The sequence below is a fragment of the Nelusetta ayraudi genome, unplaced genomic scaffold, assembly GCF_046127955.1.
Source record: "Nelusetta ayraudi isolate G7.1 ecotype Tasmania unplaced genomic scaffold, CSIRO-AGI_Nayr_v1 ptg000042l, whole genome shotgun sequence".
Classification (NCBI taxonomy): domain Eukaryota; kingdom Metazoa; phylum Chordata; class Actinopteri; order Tetraodontiformes; family Monacanthidae; genus Nelusetta; species Nelusetta ayraudi.
Genome location: NW_027466092.1, coordinates 15,485,868 through 15,506,441, shown reverse-complemented (window position 1 = coordinate 15,506,441; position 20,574 = coordinate 15,485,868). Strand labels below are relative to the sequence as shown.

The following is a 20,574-nucleotide window of genomic DNA, read 5'->3' as shown; positions in this document are numbered from 1 at the left end:
CACAATTTGAATGTTGTGCTTTATGCCTCAGGTTTGATTCTAGTACAAAACAACTTTAGATGTATCTGAGACAATGGGGGAAGTGAATGGCTGCAGCAATGGAAAACTAGCATAGTTGCTCTGGGTCCTGCGTGTGTTAACAAGATCTTTGTGTTGTTATGTTGCTTGCATTTATCCCCCGAAGTCATTGTGTGGTGGGTACCTGTTGCAGGAATGTACTTGAAGGAGCTCCTCTGTATGAATATCACCTGGGATGATAAACACTTTGCTTCATGACTGTGTTTTAATCTGATCTGGAAGAAGGGGAGAGGAAGAGGATTTGGTTTAGTTGGTTAAATAAAGGGGTTCTAATGAGTAGGAAAATAGGTTTTAAGGATAAGCAGATGAAATTGAGGTTATTTCACAAATGCAAGTATATTACTGACAATAGTTTTAAAACGTTTTCAGTATGTGTGTACTATGAGTGGCCCATCTATCATATTTTCAAGCCACACCAGAAGCTTCCGGTTGACCCCACTAAATATTTTTCGCATTAAAACTTATAATCCAGGAGAAATAATACAACATAAATATAATTATATACATAATATAAAACGTACTGTTAAAGTTTGTATTGCGAGCAAGTCTGTCTGACAAATTACCAAGGAACACGCTTACCGAAGAAACGTTGTATACTCTTATTTTGAAGCAAGAATATCCGGGTACGTGTTAGGGGACGTTCTCTAACTTGATGTAGCACCACTAAATCTCAGCATCCAGCATCCGGGGAGATTCAGGGAACAAGAGGAGGTTGTTGAGCTGCAGGTTGTAATTGGTGAGTTAAAATATATTGAAATGTCGACTAAATACTTTGATGAAAATAATTTGACACTGTTCCAGTTGGGATATTTGTCACGTCGTATAAATGGCAACGATATGACGAATGAATGAATGAATGAATGACGAACGTCCGTATTCTCTAATCAGTCTTGGGTTGTTTTTTTTGTGTGTAAATTTCATCGAGTCATCCATTCGAAATTCTTTATTTAGCAGTGTGACGGTAACGCCAGAGGCCTCTGTAGACTAACAGACATCGATTCTGTGATTCGCGATCTAACGTTTGAACTAATAGCACGCAACGGGCGCGCGAATCAGAATAAAACACAGGTATAACCAATATCTTTTTCGTGTCGCAGAAGATTATTTGTTTTAATTAAGGAGTCTCGTTTTGCATGGTGAAAAAATAAATAAATAAATAAATAAATGGTGACAGCTGTTAGTGGAGATGCAGGCCTGGCTCCGGCAGCATCATCATGGCGTCCTTGAGCAGAGAAGGACAAATCCGCCTGCAGCAGCAGCAGCACGGAGGAGGAGGAGGAGGAGGAGGATGCGACAGCCAACCTGCATGCTAGCTAGCTTCAGATTTAGCCTAGCACATCATTCATACCCGGTGTTCGAGTATCCTTCTGTTGTAAACTGAAATTATTTCTCGAGTGCCGCATTTAGGGCCATTTATTTTCTTCTTTAACTATATACAATAATAGACAGTGTCACACGTAATGACAGTGTTTTTTTCCCCCCCACAACAAGAGCTCCAGTCAGCAGAAATTGTGTAATTAATTAACCGACATATTTTTAAGCTGTCAAGTCGTCAAGAAAAAAAATCGGGTAGCACAGGTGTTTCCAGTGCCATTAATCAAACCTGGGTTCCAGTCAAGTCAATAGAGATAATAAAGTGCACTTGATGGATGTATCACCAGTGTCAATTTCATAAGCTTGTTTTTGTTTTTTTTTGTTTTTAAGCCTGAGTGGTTATTAAGTGGCTGCCCTTATGCCTGTTCCTTAAGTTAATTATGCATCCTGTTCTGGATTTCTGGTGACTTTTTCATGTCCACATAACCGTACTTGACTTTGATGTGGCTAAACAACTGTTTTTCTGCTTTGTGTGTTACTGTCATAGGTGGACTTTTCTGGCCGCCACCATGGGGGAGCTGTTCAGAAGTGAAGAGATGACCCTGGCCCAGCTCTTTCTGCAGTCTGAGGCGGCCTACTGCTGCGTGAGCGAGCTGGGGGAACTTGGCATGGTCCAGTTCAGAGATGTAAGTCTGCTATCACACTTTTGATCCTGCGATAGCGTCTGTGAAAAGACATTTATTGAAAAACTATTAGAGGGGTGAGCCAGGTTAAGGAGCAACAGAATATTTTTTCCTGAAGAATTATTTACTAAAGAAATAAAATAACTGTAGTTGCATAGCCAATCATTGAAATAAGTCATGGATTAATTAACCTCTGTTGTCTTGATCAATGGGTAAGATTCAACGATAGAAAAAAGAAAACCATCTACACAGTATCCTGCCTAAATGTAATGTCCTACAAATCACAGACAACGATGGATGGTTCCAGTGACACTTTTTAAATTTTGTTTGTGGTGGATTCAAATTTGGCAAATTCTGTATTTGCAGGCAGTAAATGTGTGCCTCCCTTTTTTTCCATTCTCACCCACAGCTTAATCCTGATATAAACGTGTTCCAGCGTAAGTTTGTAAATGAAGTGAGGAGATGTGAGGAGATGGACAGGAAATTAAGTAAGTAATTAAATATTTTTACATTTCAACTGAAAAAAAAGATATCAAAGGAACGTTTTGTTGATGTATTGTTCCTGGTGAACAGGGTTTGTGGAGAAGGAGATCAAGAAAGCAAACATTGCCACTGTGGACACCGGGGAGAACCCAGAGGTTCCTTTTCCCAGGGACATGATTGATCTGGAGGTAATGTGCACAGTTTTGTTTGTCTGACATCAAACAAGTTTCTAGCGGCGCCTAAACCCGGTGGTTGTGAACTCAAACTCTACCTGTCTACACACCATGACCAAGGGCTGTAAAGTTCTTTGCAAAGTATCTACAGCTCTAGGTTCCCCTTAGGGAGCTGCTGTTTTAATTTTCAGAAAATAATCAAAATGAAAATGTTATTTTTTATGTTTTTATTTAACATCAGCTGAAAAATATGATATTTCTAAAGGTTTATAGCTGTGTTTTTAGTTTTAGTCTGGCAGTTTCTGTTGTGTTGTATCAATAAATCAATAATTTATCATGATAATATTAAAAATCACAGCTCATTAGTTGTCATTTTCCTGGGTTGTTAACTTTCCTACCTCACTGCACTAAGTGGAGTGTGCAGTGTTAAAAGTCATTCTGAATGCTTTTCTCCACCTTTTATTGAGAAGTTGTCAGTCTCCCAAACCGCGTTTTATTTGAAGTTTCACACCAATTGTTCACTTTGTTCTGCAGGCCACCTTTGAAAAGTTGGAAAATGAGCTGAAGGAAATCAACACCAACCAGGAAGCACTGAAAAAGAACTTTCTGGAACTGACGGAGCTAAAGCACATCCTTCGCCGGACACAGCAGTTCTTTGATGAGGTGTGACTCACTCTCTTCAACATACACAGCACACATCCAGATGAACAGTGTTACGGTTAAAGTCCCTGTTGGAGTTGCATCACAACGCTTCTTGGTGCATTGACAGATGGAGGATCCCAACCTGCTGGAGGAGTCCTCGGCACTGATGGAGGGCAGTGAGGGAGGCCGTGGGGCCCCCCTCAGACTGGGGTAAACCATCATGACCTCATCTCGTATTCCTGCTGCATATACATGACTGAGCCAGATGAAGATTTGCCCATTGCTGTTTGAAACTCTTAATACTGCTAGTTGGGCTGCTAATCAGAGCAGCTCACATTCAGTCCAACTGCCCCCTTCTTTGTGTGAGTGTACATGTAAACACTAGTATCTCCCTGTCAGCAGTCAAGCACCAGGGTACAAGTGTGTTCAGGTTGAAACCTTTTGAGGAATTTGTTGAGCTGAAAAGTGCTTCTGAAAATAAATACAAATGTATTCTGTGTGCATGTATTGGTGTTTTGCACTGCAAGAGTATTTAAGAGAAAAGTACTTTGAGTTGATGACTACTTGTATTTTTCTGTTCAGGTTTGTGGCTGGTGTGATCAGCAGGGAGAGAATTCCCACCTTTGAGAGGATGCTGTGGAGAGTGTGTCGTGGTAATGTCTTCTTAAGAAAGGCCGAGATCGAGGACCCCCTGGAGGACCCCGCCACTGTGAGGACCATCAGAAAGAATATCATGTAGCATTCTGTGTCACTGAGCCTGTTGAAAGTAGAATGAACTTCAGCAAGGATGTGACAGAGTAATGGGTTTTTTATTCCTAATTACCGCGCGATATTTATTCTCCTTACATTAAAAAGAATGGTTAATTTCAAGAAGATAATTAGTGTAGGATCAATTTCAAATAAAACAACCCACAAAGCCAACTAATGAAACACATTAACAACTTAGTGTGTGAGACTTTTTCCTTTTGTCTCTTTCTCAGGGAGACCAGGTCCACAAATCAGTGTTCATCATTTTCTTTCAAGGGGACCAGCTGAAGAACAGAGTGAAGAAGATCTGCGAGGGGTGCGTGTTAATGTTGCTTCATGTTGTAAACATTACACTCAGCCAAAGTGAAGAAGGAGGGAGCAGGGAGATGGGACGGCCGGTGTTGGTTGGTTTGATTGACCTCTGCTCTGTCTGACCAGGTTCCGCGCGTCGCTTTACCCGTGTCCAGAGACGCCACAGGAGAGGAAGGAGATGTTGGCTGGAGTCAACAGCCGTATTGATGACCTTCAAATGGTATGTCTTGGTTCACACATGATCCGCTGCAAAAGCTGCGCAGTTCCACAACTGACGGTTCTGAGTTGCAGATTCTTGTTACTGTTGTTTAGCGTGGGACTGTCTAAAAGCCTGAGGTAGCTGGTGCAAATCAAACTGCACTGCAATCTCATGGTGGAGCTTCGTTGTGCCACCAAACCAAAAAAACCCACCAAGCTTCAAGATTTTGTCAGTAAATATTAACAGCATTGGGAATCAAATTGAGGTATCTCAGAAATGTGAACTTTCCTGTGACTAGAAGATGGCGCCAGCACTTTCCACCATGTAGAAGACTGATACGGACATTATGTTTGTGTTTGTTCCTGTTTGTTGCTTGTTGAACACTCAACAGAATCCTCTAAAAACAAGAATTTCCTGCCAAATATGTCAAATACATGTCAGATATTGACATATTAATCTGGACATACCCACACGGGGAGTTTTCCAGCATGGTGATAGTGCAAACCACACAGCCTCTTTCAAACATCAACAGCTTTATATGACATCACAAGAAAAACACACAACAAGTTGCGTTGCCATGATTCACTTTGCTTCTATAAGCGCCTGCATGTACACATACATGTATACAGGGGGCAAAGCACACCCATGCTGCTTAACACTCATTCCCCACTTGGCTAAAATGTTTTTCTATTTTCTGGGTTTGCAGAGTCCTGAAGTTCTTAACCTTGTGTCAAGCCTGTTTATTGCACCACAACTGTTCATCGGCTCTTTCCTTTCAAATCGCTCCTGCACTTTGTCACAATAATGTTCACTAAAACAAATGACACAGTTTAACAGAAACAGGAACCCCCCCCCCCCCCCCCCCTTCCGCCATCACATTTTTCCGTCATAATATTAATGCCTAATTAGATTTCAAAAGCCTGCGTAAGTGGAGGAGGGTGTGTTCATGGACTGGACTTCTTATCTGTAAGAAACCTTTCGTCCTGTCTCATAGTGTTGCGGTTTCCCTTGGCTTGCCCTTATTAAGCCTGGAAAAAAAATGGTTCTGCTTGAAAGGTCTCACAAAGTCAAAGCCTGACAGCCCTGTGCGATACATTAGACCCCACCACAATAGAACATTCTGCTCAGAATTCCATAGAAAATCTATGTCTGTTCATAAACAAACCTGGGGTCATGGATTAGAACCGAAGAAACCGTTTCTAGCCACACATGTTTACACAATGTAAACCGCTTGTTATTATATAATCACATAGAAATTAAGTAATTAGGATCTGTTTCTTATATTTGATCTGTAAACTCATATACTGTTTGTACAGACCTTAGCGTCGGTCATCTGTCATCTGAGGCCCTCTTGTTTAAAACCAGAGTCGTTGTGCTGCTGACTGCAGGTGCTGAACCAGACCGAGGACCACCGTCAGCGAGTGCTGCAGGCCGCCTCCAAGACCATGCGGGTGTGGTTCATCAAAGTGAGGAAGATGAAGGCCATTTACCACACGCTCAACCTCTGCAACATCGACGTCACCCACAAGTGTCTGATCGCCGAGGTGTGGTGTCCCGTCTCAGACCTGGACTCCATCCAGTTCGCTCTGCGCAGAGGGACGGTGGGTTGCTTTCCTCTCTTTTGGGTTTTTCTGCTTTTGTTGTTGATTGTGATTAACACAAAGCTGGGATTAAACCCTGAGAGAATCCAAGGTCATAATTAGATGGCATTGATGAGCGTTCTGTCCGTCATGTGTTTGACAAGTAAATTCTTTTTTTGTTGGTCTTTTTTTTCCCAGGAGAGGAGCGGCTCCACGGTGCCGTCCATCCTCAATAGGATGCAGACGAAGCAAACTCCGCCTACTTTTAACAAGACCAACAAGTTCACCTCGGGCTTCCAGAACATCGTTGACGCCTACGGCATCGGGAACTACAGGGAAATCAATCCAGGTTCTATATATGTATACCTATTTCAATATAGCCTCACTGTTTGATTGCATTTCTGTATCAAATACTTTATACACACACACGTATCTGTGTTGGCTTTTGTGTTGGCTTATCTAAGACGGGAAAGAATCATGATTTGCTACTACAGCAGCAGGGTTTAATCGAGTGAGAGTTCTGTTGATTTTAATCTCCGTCTCCACCTTTGTGTACCCGGTTCCAGCTCCGTACACTATCATCACTTTCCCCTTCCTGTTTGCGGTGATGTTCGGTGACATGGGTCACGGCCTGCTGATGACCTGTGCTGCCCTCTACCTGGTGATCCGGGAGAGTCGCCTCCTCGCCCAAAAGAGCGACAACGAGGTACAGTTATTGAGGAGAACTTGCTACAGCCATAATCATCATTTTAAAGACATGGGACGTTCCCACATGTTACCGACATGACCTAACCCCTCAGATAATGTTTGACTGCTTTGTGTCTCTGTAGATGTTCAACATGGTCTTTGCTGGTCGCTACATCGTCCTGCTTATGGGCCTATTTTCCATCTACACCGGCGTCATTTACAACGACTGCTTCTCCAAGTCCCTCAACATGTTTGGCTCTGGATGGAGCGTTCGGCCCATGTTCGGCCCCAAAGGAGCCAACTGGTCGTAAGTCAGCTTCTGATGGCGATTCTTGTTCAATCTGCATTTAAGTGTTTTTTTCTACTGAAGACGAGCACAGGATGACGTTTCATTGAGATAGAAAGCAATGAAAAAACTTAATGCTTCAGTCATGAGAGATTGAAGCCAACTAAACAGCTTTTTATCTGGTAGTATTGGTAAAGAACAGTCCACCATTTAACAATCAGCCACTCACAACTAACAAGATCCATCTGCACTACATTCTTGGCCTGCCGCACTCATTGTTGATCGATTGCGTAGCAAACATTAACATTTTTCAAGTGTTTGTTTTTGTATATCAGCTTTATGAGATAGTTGCCTGGAACTGTTTTTTTACAACTGAACTAAAAGAATTTCTAGAAGTGTGTTTGGCTCCTCCCCCCTTCACTCAGCAGTCCAACTTACTGCAGACCATCTCACACTCAAAGACAGGAAAGTTATTGGATGTTCAGGCAAACACACACACGTTAATTCATGGCAGGACCTTTGCAGGCAGCGGAGTAGTGCAAGATAACCTTGACGACTGAAGTAAGATTGCAGTGATGGGTTCAGACACTCAGCCTTCAAGACAGATGGATGAGAAGTAAAACTGTAATCATTGCAATGATGATAAAACTGATAAAACTGTAAATGTTACAATTATGATCAAATATAGTCATAAAAATGTGTTAGATATATATCTGTGTATTATATTATTAGACCATTAGATTGTGTAGAGGAAACAAAGGATGAGAGTTCTCAAGTTAGTTGTACTAATTTATTATTCACCTGCTCTCATTTCTGCACTAAATGCATGCATTGGTTGATGTATTGCTGTGTATTGTTAGTCACATAAACTTGTCCAACTGTGTCCCTCTGCTGCATCCTAGAGTGGAAACACTGGATGGAAATGCACTTCTGCAGCTGGACCCTGCCGTCCCCGGGGTGTTTGGTGGACCTTATCCACTGGGGATTGACCCGGTAAATCCTCAACATCTATTTCAACAACAGCAAAAATGTCAAGATGAGACTTTTTTTTCTCTCTCCCTGTGGACACGCACCTGTCGGCTATTTTGTTGATACTCTGTCATGTCTGCAGATCTGGAACGTCGCCACCAACAAACTGACTTTCCTGAACTCATTCAAGATGAAGATGTCAGTGATTTTGGGCGTCATCCACATGCTGTTTGGAGTGACGCTGAGTCTCTTCAACCACCTGTAAGCACCACGACAGGAGCTTATAAATGATACGTGTTACACTTGGCCTGTGGGACGGTCAGCCTGAATCTTGGCTTCAACCACATAGAGATTCATCAGTTTAGAAATGTGATACAGTTCTCCATAAGATATAGTGCTGGTGCAGACCCATCTTTCCATTGTTTAAAGAACACTCACAGCAAGTAAATACAACAGATGTTCCTAATAATAGTCACCAGCGAGAAGCCTTTAGTTCTCCAGATTTTAGGTAGATGTTTGATTTGATGGGTTGATACGCCTAAGACCATCATTTTGTACTATCAAAAGTGTCCCTGAAATGCCAACGAAAAGGTTTTGATTGCTTTGATGTCCAGGTCAGTTCAAAATACTTGTTTGAAATATTTTTTTGAAAATATGTGCTTGCCGTGCCATTGATATTTAACATTCATCCCCCTTGGTATTTTTTTTCTCTTTCCTCTTAACCAATTGTGCTTCACTGCAGGTACTTCAAGAAGCCACTGAACATCTTCCTGGGCTTCATCCCAGAAATCGTCTTCATGGCCAGCCTCTTTGGCTATCTGGTCCTGCTGGTCTTCTACAAGTGGACCGCCTACGATGCCCAAACCTCCAAAGACGCTCCCAGCCTGCTCATCCACTTCATCAACATGTGTCTCTTCAACTATAACGACCCCACAAATAAGCCTCTCTACATGGGACAGGTGCTCCCTACACTCTCCCCCTCTGCCTCTCCCACCTTCCCCCCCCCCCCCCCCCCCACTCGCTCTATTGGTTGGAGAATGTTTGTTTTCATAAGGTCTTCTTACATGACAGAAGCAGTCTACTCAGCTAGTTCTGGGTTTGTGCTCTTAGCAAAATGAAGAGAGAATGAGTTCTGAAACATTCTGGAGTTATTCTACAGTTGATCAGAAAGGTCGATGAAGACATTTCTGCACAGCTGTTTGCCTGCCTATGAAAGACTGTGCACAACAAGTTTGATGTATGTTCGCTGCTAAGCTCTGCTGTCAGGAGAAGCGGCCTGCATGATACAACAAAATCTGTTGCATCTGCCTTTATTGAGCCATCTGGGCTCAAGTACAAAAGAAGGTACAAAAGGTGAACGTCTATCATGAATTTGCTTTCAAGAAAATTCTCCACATTCATCTTACTAATAGTAAGAAACTTCAAAATTATTTCCACCCCCATCGTCTGTGCCCCTTCTTGTTACGCAAGCTTTAATATGTGTCCAACTATATATGCGTCAGCTCATTATTATGAGGGTGCAGTGAGTTTCACCGGTTTGTCTTCAGTTTATTGGATACAGAGAAAAAAAATATAGCAGAAAATTGTTCCTGAATGTTTGGTTACTTTGTAAGCAGTAACAATGAGTCAGTCGTCTTTTTTCTGTGTTCAAGCGCTAAGGTTTCCTCACAGGCATCTCGACTGTCATCTGGGAAGAATCATCTCCTCACCGCTGCTGCACACGACCAAGCCGTACTAACCTCTCTGTGTTTGAATCCGTAGATGGGGATCCAGGTTTTGTTGGTGCTGATTGCCCTTGCATGTGTACCTTGTATGCTGGTTGTGAAAACTATGGTGCTCCGACGTCAGCACCTGTGGAAAATGAAGCTGGTATGTCCACCTGAAGCACGTGTGACCTTGCTGCTGCCTTTGATAAGCAATGTTTTTTTCCCTGTTTTGTTTTGTTCAGATAACCTGTTTTTTTCTTTTTTTTCAGTGCACATTTTTGCTGTTTGCATTGATGTTCTGATTTTTGTTTTGTGAAAAATGCTTAAAGCCTGCCTTGGCAACTGCCTTGAATATTTGGGTTGGGAAAGTGATAAACTAGTGTTGGAGGGCACCCTAGCAGCTCCTGATCTGCGTCTTGCTGCATGTTTCCTTTGTGTTTTTTGTGTTTGATTACTACCATAATACCGCATATCAAACAAGAAGCTCTTGTAACCTGAAACGTGTCTCATTAGACTGAGACAGCGCTGATTGAAAGGAATAGCTTGCGAACAATTTGACACTCAATACATTTCGATGTCTGACTTTTAATACTATGTTATAGGATCGTTTTAAAGAACTCACTAATTGCATTCAGCGATGTTAAGGTTCTTCCAGTTCAGCTGTGCTAGTATTACTGGTAACCTAATAGTAAACTGCATGCTATTATAGTGAACATTAATAAGTTAAAATGGAGTTTTTATCCTTGTTTCCCTTTTTCCCCTTGTATCCTTGTTTCTTTTCCTCAACCAGTGGTATTATTGTTTCCCAGCCCTTCTGTTAATGTGGTGTTTTCCTCAGTGTCTGTGCGGGGTGCCCTGTTTAACTAGAAAAACTGATATCACTTAAAAGGGGGAGCATTGCATCTAAGGCTTGCTTTAAGCTAGAAATAGCTTTTGTGGCTTTTGTATCTAGTCCCAGAAGAGGGAAGAAACCGCTGCAGAGAATCTAGAGCAGACTGTAGGGCAGACAGGTGTGTCCTCATCATGCACCGGACTTGCCCAACAGGGAACGCAGAAGCTTGGAGGGGTGCGGGTAGGCAATGGGCCAACGGAGGATGAGGCTGGCATCGTGGACCATGACCAGCTCTCCCAGCACTCAGAGGAAGGGGATGAGGTGAGCCACACAAACCTCGCAGCCTCTCTTCACAGCACCACGCATCCCGTCCTGTTGTTTACCCTCTTCAAATTTTGAAATTTAGTCTAATTCAACAGTGTCTTGGCACACCAATCTGTAAGTGCTGCAAAATAACTAAAGATAACTGATAAATGAAACCAGGGAAATGAAATCAGTGTATTCTAATTATATATCCAATAGAGTCAGAATGGAAAAATTGAGATCTGAAAACAGATTTAATACATGACATTGAAAAAGTTTATCCTTTTTCTGTCGGACCAACATGACTCTGACCTGAGAACAACCTTTTTAAACATTCTGACATTATACTGATGGAACTTTAATTTGCAAAGAAAGGTGCACCAGTTGGCAAACAAACAAAAACACCCTCCAATGAGTGGAGGTCGTTTTCAGTTCATCTGAGAAATATTTTACTGAGGTTGATCCATCATTTTCTAAAAGCTGTTACGGATAATGCAGTTTATTTCTGTTCATTGGGGAAAAACAAGGCTCTAGTATTTGTAATTCTCTGACCAGAACACTAAACTTATACAAAACTGACTGATGATAGTTCGACATCACATGTGAAGCATTGTTTTGTGTTAAGTCTGTGTGAATCTCTGACTACCTTCGACATCTGCTCACTTTCAAGCACTCAGAGGATGAGCCGGTGAGAACCTGAACGTCTTCCTGGCATGTTTGGCCTGATCTCTTTGTTTGTCTGTTGTCGGTCTCTGTTGTCTCTGTCCTGTGTTTGTTTGTGAATTTGTTACCCATTTTACATGTTACATGTTATTTTACATGTTATATATTTCTGTTTGTGTTTGCATCACTATCTATTAGCTGGATATCTGTGGCACTTAAAAGTCTTCCTGCAAGCTAAGATGAAAACTTTGCTTCCAGTCAGAAGTAAAGTGTCTGTTTAGATTCTGAATCTCTGTTTAGATTCAAAGACTGGAAGGGACTTTAAAAAAAAAAAAAAAAAAATCAAACAATTCTAAGTAAACTATGGAAAATACTTTTTTTCTTGAAGAGAGTGAAGAGCTAAACAATCCTCAGAGCACTTCCCCTGATACAGATACATTACTATGTAATAGAATAGAGACCTTTTACGGACACAGAAAAACAAAGTGAGGTTTCAAGGTCAGTTCTGAATTTCACCGACTGTACAACACACGCGGTGATGTAATTTAACCAGACTTGTTTTGTTACAGTTTAACTTTGGTGACCTAGCAGTTCACCAGGCCATCCACACCATTGAGTACTGTCTGGGATGCATCTCCAACACAGCGTCCTACCTGCGCCTCTGGGCCCTCAGCCTGGCCCATGCACGTAAGTCTTACCGCATACACATGATGCATGCACAGTGTAATGTTCCATATGATATGCTACGTAAGAGATATATTTCTGAGTAATACATAAGCCTGTTTGGACAAGATAGGGAGAGGTGTGATACGTGGGGTGGTGTAAACACGGCTGTTGTGGACTGTGTGCAGAGCTGTCCGAGGTCCTCTGGTCCATGGTGATGCGCCTGGGCCTCTCCTCCAGGAGCGGCGGCGGATTCTTTGGCCTCTCAATAATCTTCTCCGCCTTTGCCATCCTCACCGTGGCCATCCTGCTCATCATGGAGGGGCTGTCGGCCTTCCTGCACGCTCTGCGTCTTCACTGGTGAGACACTGACACACACACACACACACACACACATTCTGCACCTGTCACGATTCGCTTGATGAGCGCTCACTTTTTTCACCCTACGAACCGAGTGTCTTTTGCCAAAAAGCTGCTGATTTACACGCACGGAAGGAATGTTCCAAGCATTCTGAGAGAGCGAACAGCTCTGCCAGCTCCAGATAACCTCACCACCCTCCAGCTCCATCGCCTCCTGGCACCACCATCTTCCTGCTAATCCGGTGTGCACTTATTCTCGAAGCCCGGCCAAAACAAATCTTGGCACTCGGACCTGTGTAGATGAGTAATAGATTATCCTGGAGCTGCTCCATACCTGTTGTCAACATGACAAAACGCCCAGGGAAAATAAAAAATTGTAATCAAAATATTTGAAGTACCGCTAACTTCTTGAATGATAGAGTCGTAGCGCTCTAATAAGGAGTGCTGCAGATAAAAATGCAGAGGTATTCTGGTGAAGATAAGGGCAATAAATAGGAAACATCCGCCTTTAGGAAATATGTTCATTGATGCGCAATACATGTTGTTAATGTTATATTAGATCCCAGTCTAACATTGTAGAACAGAGACAAAAAACTAAATGAATGGTAGCAGGCCATTAAAAATCAGCTGTAATAGGTTTAAACAAAAAAAAAAAATAATATGTAATAATGCTAATATAGTAAAATAAGCACTCAAATGAAAAAAATCATGCCTCTAACATTTAAGTCTATGATGGAGAATTTTATTTTGTTATGGTCAATGACATTTCTGAGTTGGCTGAGCAATTTTGTCCACTTACACTGGGCAGCATGAGCACCAGTAAGAACGTCTGATGACATTCAAACATGACTAGTATTAAGACTAGGAACAATAATACACAGCTTGTTTCTCAAACTGTGGAAAAAAGGCTCCGTCTTATATGGCAGCTGTGAAAACTTTGTCCTCACGCCATCAAACATAACTAACTGTAACACAAACATGAGTGAAAAGTTAATGTGTTAAACTGTCGTTGTCCTCATGAAGAGGCCATTGTGTTACTGGGTAGTTTTCCGGCTCCGGCACATGTAGCGGTCTTACCGTGCAGCTCCTAGCTAACAGGTGGACGCTAATGTTAAAAAGAGTGGTGGGGTATTTTTCACATGGCGGGGTTAATAGTTGCAGTCGTGTTTCAAGTAAACTGCGATCAGCCTGAACCTTTTGGTTTTCACTGCTCGCACACACATGCTGATGAGCTGACAAGCTTCTTTTTTATTATAATTAATTATACACACACACACACACAGTGACACAGACGTTGAGCGCCGTACAATAATAGTACCGTGCGCAATCGAGTGTAGCCCGGCCGAGGCACAGATATGTTTTCATGTTTATGTGGGAGGGCAGCGAAGAGATTTTCCCTCGTCTTCTGACTTCTCACTGCTGCCCTGTCGTACCTCCAAGCAGACCAAATATTTGCCACAGCTGGGAGACATTCCTTGGCACTCCCCGTGCTTGCTAAGGCCAGGAACCAACGGGGAATTTAGGATCCCCTCTGACCGTTTTCCTCTCTCAGATGTAGAGGTTTTCAATTTTAATTGTAATTTGATATGCTAGCATTTTTTTTTTTTCTAAGACTGCTTTTTTTTTATTTTATTTTGATGTATCTTGAAAAAAGATGAGGTGGGTCAGTCATGATGCCACTTTCCCCTTGCAGACCTTGAATTGATCAGTTGAGATGTGAACCCTATTAGACAATGGCACGCCCTGAGCCGCTTGCTGACCGTTCAGCCGTAGTTCTCGTGCACCGCTGCTCACATTCATTTGACGCACGCCGCTGTGCTTGTTAGGAGGAGTTGAAGGATTCCTCTGCACCTCTTCCTGGCTCACGGCCACCTTCAGCATCTGGGCAGCAACACACACGGAGCTCACCGCCAACAATGTTGGGTAAATGGACAGTGAGGGTTTCTGCGTGTGCCTTGCTATTTCAGTCACTCAGATTTTGCAGTGTCACGTCAGGGTCTGCAAGAATACAAAAGCACGGTTGATTTGTCAGAACAGGGCGAGGTCTAAAAGAGGAGAGGCGCAGATTCCAAACAGAATCCCCTTTTTTATCAAGTGGACGCAGAAAGCAGGGCGGATCCACCAGCAAAAATCATCTCACCACAGGGTCCACATGTGATTCGCTGAATGTTCTTACCTGGGTCGCTACAATGGACAAATGACCAGTTGTTGATAAAAACCAGCAGCTAAAAATGGCAGTTGCCTAATTATCGCCACTCCACACTTTTATACCTTAGCTCGCCTGCAGCCCAGAAACCTCTCTGTGCTGCAGATTGACAGTGTGGACAACAGCACTGCTGCCAAAGTCCAACCAACCAAGCCTCTTCCTCAGGCAGAACCAGTGTCCCCAACACTTGTGTTCAGGAAGAGGAACGGCTCTGGGGGATTAAAAGATCAAGTTTACAGCGAGAGTTCAGGGCTCGGCTCTTCCACCGTCCTCTGCGCCAAAGGTTTTTGTTTGCCGTGACGGTGTACATAGCTAGACAGTCACATTCTTGGCATACAGGGAAAGCAAGTTGTAGCTGTTCGACATTATTGGCTAGCCATGCGTGAGCAGCAAGGGAGAAAGCAGCACAGAGATGCTCCGGGAGCTGGTGAAAGCAGGAGGAGGTGGGAGATAAGGCAAGGGGAGGGTCCCCACAGTGAGCAAGACGAATGAAGGGAAAGAGCTCTGGAGCTTCAAGTACAAGGAACCTGCTCAGGAGTCACCTGCCAAAATGTTTCCAGACCTCTTAAGACTGGGCCTCTTTTGAATCCGTGTCTCGATTTGAATCAACACCCTCGTTTCAGAGTTCATTTCAGGGTCCTTGTTTTGAACCATTGCTACATTTTCTCTTCTACAACAAATCCAATGTACTGTACTAGTATGTGCTTTATATGTATACATATATATATATATATATATATATATATATATATATATATGTATATATACATATATATATATATATATATATATATATATATATATATATATATATATATATATATATATATATATACGGTATATAATAAATTCATGCCTACACACACACACACACACACACACACACACACACACACAAATGTATAAATGTTCTATTACCGTTTCTCCTTCACTCAGAGTTGTAGTAAAAAAAAAACAAGAAACATGATACAAGCATACAAGCATAAAAAACAACATATAATAAATATATTTAACTTTTTAGGGCTAATTGTATATTATGTCAAAAATCATATGTTTTCTGGCAACCAAAAATAGTCTTGCTTGTCCCACTACAATTGGAAGTGTTTGCGAAAGCTGAGCTGGCGAACCTTTGTGAAGATTTAACTTCTCAAGATGGATAGAATTTCCAACCTGTTTGATACATCTTTGGCAGAGCTACATCAAAAGTCTGAGAATACCTGCACATTTTTAATGGTCTGATGGGAAGGACAAAAAGACTGAGGCCTTGCATTTGGGAACACAGAAATCCATCACAAATCAGTTGCATGAATTTGTTAATAAACACCACTCACCGCTTGTGTAAATAACAAAGAGGGAAAGCTAACCAGGAGCTGCATGTTCTCCAAGGCAATCATTTTCACTCTGGTGACTGTAATGTCAGAAGCCAGTGTCAAATCTCAGAGTGCAGTGTAAACCTCTGGGTGCCTCTGATCTGGAAACACTAGGAGGATATTTCCCCTTTAGATGTGCCACAAAGTAATCCCTTCTTTATAATTATAATGTGAAACAATGGTGAAGTGTAATTTTGGTTGGTTAAAGTTGTTGTAACTTAGGCAATGTCAGTTCTGACTTTGTCATATCTTACAAGCTATCTGTCTCTTTTCTCGGTCCAAATTGAAAACTCACATGTCCAAGCAAGCTGAGGTTGCAAGTGAGTAGGAAGCACGCCAACATCATAACAGTAACAAGCTCCATGAGCAGAAATATAAGCAACACAAATAGACTGAGGCTGCATGTGACCTCACACCACACATCCAGCAGTGCAGAGGCGGATCACAGTAGATGTGGGTCCTCATTAAAAAAATGTATTGCAAATGCTGCAGATTTGGATCGGTGTAAAAGCAGTTTAAGTTATGCGGCAGGCACATGGAGATTGTTAACAAATAAGTGACAAGATGTGGGTGGAGCGCTGTAAAACACTCAGTGGAATACCAACTTCAAGAGAACTTTTAAAATACAAACATCTTAACAACAATACAACATAACAATCATATATATATATATATGTATATATATGTATATATATATATGTATATATATATATATATATATATATATATATATACATATATATTATTATTATTTTTTTTTTTTTTTTTTTTATAACTTTAAATCATAAAACAGGCTTTAAAAAGGAATCTAGGCTATAAACTATCCATTGTAAAAGACTGTAGCATATTCTAAGTAGGAAGAATAACTTCAGATAAACTCAAAATGCTAATAATATAATTTTAATAAACATTCCAGGTTCTGTTATATTATATAGAACTAATATGTAATATGATGATATTATCCAGTTGCATTATTTCAAGGCCATAGGGTTTTCAAATGTCAATAAATATCACTGGACCTTTCTTTTAGTCATCTACCAACTGAAACATTGCGGGTCAAACATGTAAGGGATCAACTTCAGATGCATAGTGACTGTTGAGTAGCTACACAAACGTATTTTAAGAACTGCATTACCTTTGAAAAAAAACAAAATGGTGACACCTTATTTGTTGTGTGATATGCAAATATTTCTGCACTGAAAAGTTGAGAAATAGAATCCAAGTGTTCACCATTGGCTTCGTCCTGTCTGTCTCTCTGTTTTAGGGTTGAGTTTCAGAACAAGTTCTACTCAGGCCAAGGCTTCAAGTTTGTCCCCTTTTCTTTTGAGAGCATCCTGGAGGGTCGATTCGACGAGTGACTGGGCTCCACCTCTTCAGGATGAGCCAGCCCTCCCTTCTTCAGTGTTTGTGTCTATGTGTGCATGAGATCAAGTGCAGTCCTTCTACACTCTCTAGTGTTGAAATGTGGAACTATTATCTGGTGTGAGTTGTGACGTAGTCCTTGTGAAAGGATATTTTTTTCCAGTTCTGGTGTTTGGGACAGTTCCATCTTTTCACTTACTAAGCCATGACTACTTAACACTAAAATGTCTTCAATCAGCCTTCCAAACTAGGAACGAAGTGAATTAAATCAGGTGTTTAAAGCCTGACGTCAGAAACATGGCTGAACACTCTGAATGGCAATTGATCATTTCTGATTTGACGTCAGTTTTACACCAAAAATGTATTAGTGCTGAACTGCTGCACACACAGTGTATTTCTGTGTTCCAAATTCATGTTACCAATCCTCTTTGAGTGGCGGGCCAAAGAAAAATCAGCAGAATGATGAGCATACACACGGCCACTGATGACTCGGAACTAAAAATATAAGTAGTTCACAGTATTCCAGGGTTGATGAAGTCCCCTGGCAAGACTATCCAATCAACACTAGAGGTCTGCAGATGATGGTGCTTCCTCCAAAGTAGAAGTTCAGTCATTCCTCCTAGAGTTATCCACAACAAAGGGACTTTCCTGTTTAGTTTGGCAGAGGTCATTTAACATTTTATCTACCCTTGTGTTTATCTGAACGTGGGGGGCCAACCAAGGTGCGCCCCTTGTGGCTGCATTTTGCATTGGAACCCCTTACTGGCAAGGTTGACACTCTACCACGTGGCCACTATCCCAATTATTTTCCCTAAAGTACATTGTTGTCGATGTTTGCACTGAAAAGACAAATCATGTTTAAATCACCTTACCTTATTTGTTTACACACCTGCATTTTTGCATTGCATTTGGGGTGATTTTGGTGAGGCAGAATACTCAACTGACATTCTTCAACTTGTGTGGGTACAATGTAAACATGGTCAGCTGATGGGTCTGTTAATTTATTTCCGTCCTACCCTGAGATAATAATATGATGATTCCTGTGCTGTGATGTGCAATACCGCAGTGACTATTTGTGGATTCTTGTTGTAAACCTGTCAAAGACTTGAAATCTATGTGTTGATGAACCTCCAGCCACACCAGGAAGGTAATAAAAAAATATCAATCATAACTACCAAGTTTTGTTTTGTTTTTGTTGTTGTTTTATTTAGAAAACGAATGATGAATAACATGTTAGGATTGTTCAATAAACAGAGAGTGGGCCGTTGGTGGTGCTGTTCTTGGCCAAGACACATTGGCTCATGTGAATGGGAGTGAGAGCCTGGGGGTGGTGAGAGGGGCCGTTTGGCAGATTGGCAGCCTCACTTCCGTCAGTCTGTTCGAGGGCAGCTGTGGCTGCACATGTAGTTTGCCACCAGTATGAGATCAGTGTGATTGAGTAATGGTTTCAGTGGGAAGTGCTTTGAGGGCCTTGCAAAACACGTTATGAGTTCAAGCCAATATTATTGTTTATCTACACAAAGCAGATCGACTTTCACACCACGTTGCCTACTGGAGGAATTAATAGTCAATGATTTTGTATTTTAGCAGTTACTTTTGATAAATGTAAGGTAATATGGGGGCACAGAGTGTCAAGACTGCACTCATTCAGTTGACACAAATTGGACAACTGATATGCAGCCCTGCGATGAACTGGCGACTTGTCCAGGGTGTCACCCTGCCTTCACCCTATGACAGCTGGGAGAGGCTCCAGCACACCCCCGTGACCCTGAGCTCAGGAAGAAGCGGGTATTGAAGATGAATGGATGAATGATATCATGCAAGCAAAAGGCTCGAAAAAGGGAAGTGGAATACTTTTTTTTTGCACTCCTCCAGTTTCAGTACTATTCATTGAGATGAGAGACACACTGTATTTGGGTTTCAGGGTATGCAGGGTGTGGACCTAGAAAGGACAGTGGTTAGCGTTGCTTAAATGTTTTTTGTTTGTTTTTTTAAGTGTATTTTCAAGTAAGACCTCCTCCTTGGCAATAAACAGAGCAAGCCTGCTGGTAAGTGTGAGTATGGAGAACCGGAGACTATTCAACACAACATCTCAATTTAGCGATAGAACAACTAGAGTATGTTTTACATCTATGCACACTATCGAGCTTGGACATACGTTATTTTTATTTTTTAGATGAGTATTGGTATTTTTCATGAACCTTTAACCTCTAACAAAATGACGAGCTCAAAGTGACTTCACCTCGGTGAACAGCAGGGGGCATCAACAAGCGACTGATGCGCCCAGTGCCAAATCCGAGGAAGAAGAACAAGCGCTGCGAAAGTTGGTGGTCCGAGTTTGGAGAGTTTTCCTTTACTTTCACTTCGGTGTTTTAACTAGAGCAAAACTTGCACACACTCAAACGTTTTTCTAGTTTGAGAACGCGAACGAATAACGACAAGGAGTGTCGAGAATTCAGATTACGTCGAGACACAACGACTAAAGCAAAGAGACGGCAGCACTTTTCACATTGTAACAAAGTGCGACTGAGGATTGACACGGAATCACTTTGCTTGGTTTTGACTTCTTTGTCTCCCTCGAGTCGTCTCAAAAACAACCCGGTGAAGGGATTCCATCGTCTGCTCTAAAATGGTAGGTACCCACTCGAACATCTGCACACTAGTATCAATGCTAACTCAGTGAAGGAATCTTTCTCAATATTGATACGTTCATTTTTGTATTCTTCTTTCAAAACAAAACACAACTCGAAAGCGCGTCGCAGTAGTTTCTTTAACTCGCAACATTAACTCCTCACACGGCACAACATAGAGTTTAGTGGAAGTTTTGTTTTTCTTTTCCAGTACATTTAGCAAACCTTTGTGCAGTGTTCGGTGCCGACCAGGGCCAGTTGAGCGGCCTGTGTTGGAATGTCTCGCCAAAGTGGTGATTCAAACGATCATCCAAGTTGACATTAGT

General features: G+C 41.8%; 1 protein-coding gene across 4 annotated transcripts; it reads left to right on the top strand.

Moving 5' to 3' along the window:
• The first annotated feature begins 712 nt into the window (after nucleotides 1–712).
• On the top strand, nucleotides 713–18,768 carry atp6v0a1b (ATPase H+ transporting V0 subunit a1b). Of its 4 annotated transcripts, none has more exons than XM_076034849.1 (22): nucleotides 713–814; nucleotides 1,940–2,078; nucleotides 2,485–2,563; nucleotides 2,649–2,746; nucleotides 3,266–3,394; nucleotides 3,501–3,583; nucleotides 3,956–4,082; nucleotides 4,354–4,436; nucleotides 4,559–4,652; nucleotides 6,020–6,232; nucleotides 6,410–6,560; nucleotides 6,778–6,917; nucleotides 7,042–7,205; nucleotides 8,087–8,177; nucleotides 8,296–8,414; nucleotides 8,896–9,112; nucleotides 9,915–10,022; nucleotides 10,905–11,012; nucleotides 11,665–11,682; nucleotides 12,227–12,344; nucleotides 12,509–12,680; nucleotides 17,521–18,768. In XM_076034849.1, the coding sequence occupies exons 2-22, from the start codon at nucleotides 1,962–1,964 to the stop codon at nucleotides 17,612–17,614; spliced, it is 2,523 nt and encodes an 840-aa protein (XP_075890964.1). In that variant the 5' UTR covers nucleotides 713–814; nucleotides 1,940–1,961; the 3' UTR covers nucleotides 17,615–18,768. The 4 variants fall into 4 exon arrangements, with proteins under 4 accessions (XP_075890964.1, XP_075890962.1, XP_075890965.1 ...); XM_076034847.1 differs by having other exon boundaries at nucleotides 10,812–11,012; XM_076034850.1 differs by lacking the exon at nucleotides 11,665–11,682.
• Nucleotides 18,769–20,574: the final 1,806 nt, after the last annotated feature.